Raw genomic sequence first — 5,473 nt, 5'->3', positions numbered from 1 at the left:
AACAACTCACAACAATCTAACTACCCAAGAAACACCACCTTGAATCCATAGCCACAGTCCACCACCCAAAATACCCACTTATCCCTTGTCGCTACCCCTATTCACCACAAAACCCCAAACCATGTCAGAAAACCCTTTTAACCACCCCAAAAAACCTCCACAACAACCCCGAAGATCTCCACCCCCAGCTAGAAAACCCCCACCCCAGCCTCGAATCACCACCCCCTCAAAAATGAGTTCCACGAAAATTGGAAATTGCGAGCCCTAAAAATCAGTGGATTTCTTTGTGGTTTAATTTATGTTCGTACTTTCTTCATTCAATTAGTATATCCGAGTTTTGATTATTTTCTTTAATTGTTTTGTTGATTTTGTTGTTGAAAGTGAATTTAGGGTGAGTGAACCGAGATATCGAATGCTTTCCTTGGAAACGGATCTTAAAAATCTACCATTGATGACTAACACTACTGTGGGGATGGGGCAGCGATGCGGAGGGGAATGCAGTGGTTGGGTCCGGCGCCTTGGGGGGTAAGTTGGGTTGCTGGGGAAAGCAAGGGAGGGGGATGAGGAAAGGATTGTAGTGGCGGGGCTGCGGCAGGCCGGGGCTGAAGCTGGGGTTTTAGATTTTTTTAAAATTATTTTGTTTTTAAAAAATATTGAAAATTAGAATAAACCTATTAAAATCCGACACGTGTCTTGTAACCTAATAAATCTGGTTACTAAAATAATCCAACCGATCAGGGATTGTTAATGGAAGATCCCTACCAAAGGTGGGATTATTTCTGGAAATTCAAAAGGTGGGATTGTTTATGGAAGACGCACTAAAGGTGGGATTATTAGTTTGCATTTTTCTTTTTTTACCTGGTGGTAAAATAAAACTTTTAAAAGTTTTGGTGGTAAAAAATAATTTCTTGATTTTATTTTGTGGTAAAAGTAAAAAAATCCTAAAAAAAATGCAAATGGTAATCCTATAATTTGAAAATTGAACAACATCCATTAATATCTTTCACTTCCTTCGGGTGGAGCTCCCCATAAGCAACATCTAATGTCTACAACCATATAAAAATTTACTACAAATTACCACATCTGAGATCCATTCAACATAAGTAAACATATATATCACAATAGTTTAGAATTCTTATTTACCCCTAAGACACCATAATCACCACTTCTCTTGAAAGTCGATCCTCTTTAATGGCTATAGTAATCTTATTCATGTTCCAAACCTTAATCCTCGGGAATTCACCCCACTCAACAAGGAATCAGTTTAGCTTGTCCAAATAAAAAACATACATGAATCAAAACATTAACAAGTCATAAATGGTAGTCAATACTTAAAACGGTATGCTACTGGATTTTCAACAACATACCACGGCAAATATGGTACAACCACCACACCCGCCAGCTACCCCGGTAGAGTAAAAACGGGCAACAAAACTAGTTACATTGTCTATCAGCTTATTCAAAACAAGTTCACACTGCATCAATAGTAAGATTTTAACATTGCGCTAGTAAGAGCAGGAACCCATTCACACGCCAACTGAGGGGACTGGGTGGGACATAACACCATCTCAAGTAATAATAAAAGAAACAATATGTCTTAAACTCCTCTTCCTCGTATGCCTCCATCCACCCTCCAACCTTTCCATCAATTTCGAATTGACAGGGATGCCTACAGAAGTATAAACACAACTTACATACTTTCGAGAATTTGTTTCGAGGCTTGACCGTATTATGCTGGATTCTGTTAACCTTCACTTGCATATATATCAACAGACAAGGTTTTCCAGTAGGAATGGTCAACCCACCATTAGGGATGCTTTAAACCTAATGCACTTAATTAGGTGAAAATCTAAATTTTTTTCCATCTGTAGTAATAAGTAACTTATTTAATGGATCAAATTGACTCATTAACCAATACCCCAATTGCCGGGGTAATTGAATGTCAGTTAGAGCATTCAACAACCCCCTAATCCCATTTCATTAACCCATCGTGCTCTTCTCTCATCAAATGTATGACATATTCTAGAATAGGTCTCAATACGACAGTTAATATTCGGTGGTTGTAATTAAATGAAAGAAATGAGCCAAAAAGGACACATTAAAACAAGAAATTTTAAAACCAAATAATCACATACCCTACGAAACCCATCATATTGTTGCTTAATCACTTCACCCTTCCCCTTCATTTTACCACCAATGCTAATACTATCATCTTGCACACAAGAACCATTTATCTAGCTAACAAACTGAGTAAAACATGCCCATGTTCAACTAACATTCAATTAACAAAGTACCTATATTTCCATACCCAGAACAATTGACTAGTTAGCCCCTTCCTACGGGAAAATAATGATCCATTGTTTGCTCCCGATTTACAAAAAAATTACCTAAAATACTTGTAGTAATACAAATATGAAAAGATGAATAATACCAAAGAATTTGAACAAGTGATAAAATACCAAATTTGACAATCCATCATCCAGCGAAGACATTGTTCAACACTAGCTTCTCAACCAGCTAACTAATTGAAATTGCATATGCATAAGGGAGCTAGCATCACAATTTTGGTGGTTTGGTAAAAAGTCATAATCACAAACACTGACTTAATATATGATAATCATTGACATAAAGGGATCATCATTCAATTGGTATAATAAAAATAATACAACAAAATGCATAGATTAACCAATTACGTAATAATTCATTGAATAAGCATCATCCATACAACAATCCTAAATTCCAAGGAACTTAAGATCCAGCTTTGTATTATTAACGCATACTGAAGCCTACAATACTTACAACAAAAGTTTCAGTGCATCAACATATGACTGGTATATCAACAAAATTGTCAAAATAGCTTAAATAAACTTCTCGAAACGATGAAGACAAACGTTGGGATTAGCTAGAAAGGCCACAACCCAAGTAATGTTTTGTTGATCAAACTAAACAATCGCCTTCGGCCTTCTCCCTCAAACCAACTACTAGCACAATGTTCAAACTTTTCTCTCTTAGGGTTTCGTTTGCAACAACGTTACTTAGATCATGAGTAAAAAATATACAACCATTTATTATATTTACATCGTCAATTAATCACATTCCAAGTTTACCCTTATTCATACTTGTGTAATGACCCTTCGACCCCCGAAATAAATGTTTTTTTTTGCTTCTCTTCGAGATTAACATGAATTTACCCTTATAAAAATAAATAAATAAATAATAGAGGGAGCAAGACTTAAACACACTAGTACTACTAGTATTTCGTACGTGGTAATGTTCTGTATTAATGAATTTTTAGATTTTAAGATGGCGTGCATATTCGGCTCCTTTTATACCATTTGAGTCTTTCTCTCTCCTCTCTCCTCTCTCCTCTCTTTTCCCATTCTCTCTCCATACGAAGAAAGAACCCTAACCCGGCTATTCCCGTTCTTCGTCAGTAAGTACCCTTTCTCTCTCTCCTGTCTTCTATCGTCTGTCGTCTCTCTCCTCTTCCTTTTTTCTTCCTTATCTATTTACTTTGTCTCTCCTTTTACAAACTTCTTTTAATGCTTATAGATCTGTTATCCATTTTTGAGATCTGAATTTTTAAGCAGTTTATCACATTTGAGATCTCGTTTTTTTTTAATTTTGAATCTTGTTCATGCATCGTAATTGGAATCAAAATGTAGATTGATACAATTACAATTGAAGTGATTTGATTGTTGTAATTTGGTTGTTTAGCATCTATGCTGTTGAAATCATGATGGGGTTTGTTTATTTTGTCTGGGTTTGACTTTGTTATTGGATTTTGGTTGATTTCATTGTTAATGTCGTTCGATTTGATTGAGTTTTGGGTTTTGTATGTTTTGTTGTTTTAGGGTGTGTAATGAGGAACGTAATGTCGGACAGAGAACGGGTTGGAGTTTGTAAATTCATCTCTAATTAACAATTTTTCCCCTTTTTTCCTTTTTTTTGTCAAATTTTTTTGTTCAACCTAGTTTTCCGATGGACGGCGATGGTGGTCTTAATATGCGGAATTGGGGATATTATGATCCTCCCATGAAGCATCTGAATTTGCAGCTCATGTCTAATATGGCGGACCGGAAACCGCTACTTGGAAGCCGTGAGTCAGCTTTGATTGCGAATTCGAATGCCGGGTTTCATCAGAGGGATTATGTGGTTCCGAATTCTCATTACCCGGTTGATTATAATATGAGGGAAGCTTGGATCCATAGAGATAATAAATTTTTTAATATGTTGCCTACTAGTCATAGTTATGCTCTTCCTACTGAGACTACCCCAACTCATCACCCTATGCAAATGCTTCGGCAACCTGAATCTTCGAATGAGGAAAGGACGGTCCGAATCGAGCCAGTATGTGAGATCAATAATGGTCCCATGAAAAAGAGATCAGCTGGGAAATCGGAAAAGGCTCCTAAAATGAAGAAACCGAAGAAGGCCCCTAGTGGCCCTAAGGAAGGGGGCAGTGGTTCAGGTCAAAGGGCCAAGTCTGCGAAGAAAACCACGGAGGTTATCATAAATGGAATTGATATGGATATATCTAGTATTCCGATTCCAGTTTGTTCTTGCACTGGGGCTCCTCAACAATGTTATCGATGGGGTTCTGGTGGGTGGCAGTCAGCGTGCTGTACAACGAGTTTGTCAACGTACCCCTTACCAATGAGTTCTAAGCGACGTGGAGCAAGGATAGCTGGGCGAAAGATGAGTTTGGGGGCATTCAAGAAGGTGTTGGAAAAGTTGGCAGCCGAAGGTTATAACTTTACTAACCCAATTGATTTGAGGACTCATTGGGCTAAACATGGTACCAACAAGTTTGTCACTATCAGGTAGATGTACAATTCAGATTCTACAATTGGCCTCACCTTGCGTTCGGCCTGCTTCTCATGTACATATGTATGTCGCCTGAAACTGAGGCTCGTTTAAATGGTTTGTAGTCCATGAATTATCCTTTTCCATGTTACTTGTTCTCGAAATTTACTACCTTTTGGGGTTCTAAGATTTGTTGTTTCATTCTTGATTCTGCTTGTAGTATTAGGAATTCCACTAATGTATCTCTGCCTGGTTAGTGAAAGTAGTGGACGAGATTTTATTTATTTCTTCCTTGGAGCATAAGCTTCATAGTTGACAGTATCATGTTAACATATAACTATCTTCCTTATAAAGGTTTACTTCTGCTGACCAGTCGATTTGATGTCATGGTTTTGTCTCTCATTTGAAGGTGCTAACTTGTTGGTCATTATGCCCACATTGCTTTAAGCTAGTTGTAAACTCAATCTTTTACCAGAAATTTTCATTAATTTCTAATAGCTTTGGCTTCTTAAATCCAGTTGCAGACCCTGTACATGTGTTTTAGCTTTTGATTGTTTATTTATATATTTTTAATTCATAAAACTTGGTAGTTATGCTCAGAAGGGTGCTCTCTATCGTGAAGTAGGACATATCTTCAGTCACAAATTTGTTTTAGGTAATTTTCCTG

General features: G+C 37.2%; 1 protein-coding gene across 1 annotated transcript; it reads left to right on the top strand.

The window, feature by feature from the left end:
• The first annotated feature begins 3,314 nt into the window (after positions 1-3,314).
• LOC145611137 (protein BASIC PENTACYSTEINE1-like) lies at positions 3,315-5,090 on the top strand. The gene is made up of 2 exons (XM_081666382.1): positions 3,315-3,433; positions 3,975-5,090. The coding sequence occupies exon 2, from the start codon at positions 3,982-3,984 to the stop codon at positions 4,825-4,827; it is 846 nt and encodes a 281-aa protein (XP_081522508.1). The 5' UTR covers positions 3,315-3,433; positions 3,975-3,981; the 3' UTR covers positions 4,828-5,090.
• The last annotated feature ends 383 nt before the right edge of the window (positions 5,091-5,473 follow it).

This window comes from Chenopodium album, chromosome 24 (genome assembly GCF_948465745.1).
Source record: "Chenopodium album chromosome 24, dcCheAlbu1.1, whole genome shotgun sequence".
In the NCBI taxonomy this organism is placed as follows: Eukaryota; Viridiplantae; Streptophyta; class Magnoliopsida; order Caryophyllales; family Amaranthaceae; genus Chenopodium; species Chenopodium album.
This window is presented reverse-complemented; position numbering and strand designations above follow the sequence as displayed.

Coding starts and splice junctions, on each gene's coding strand:
- LOC145611137 (XM_081666382.1), top strand. CDS start 3,982: ATGGACGGCGATGGTGGTCTTAATATGCGGAATTGGGGATATTATGAT.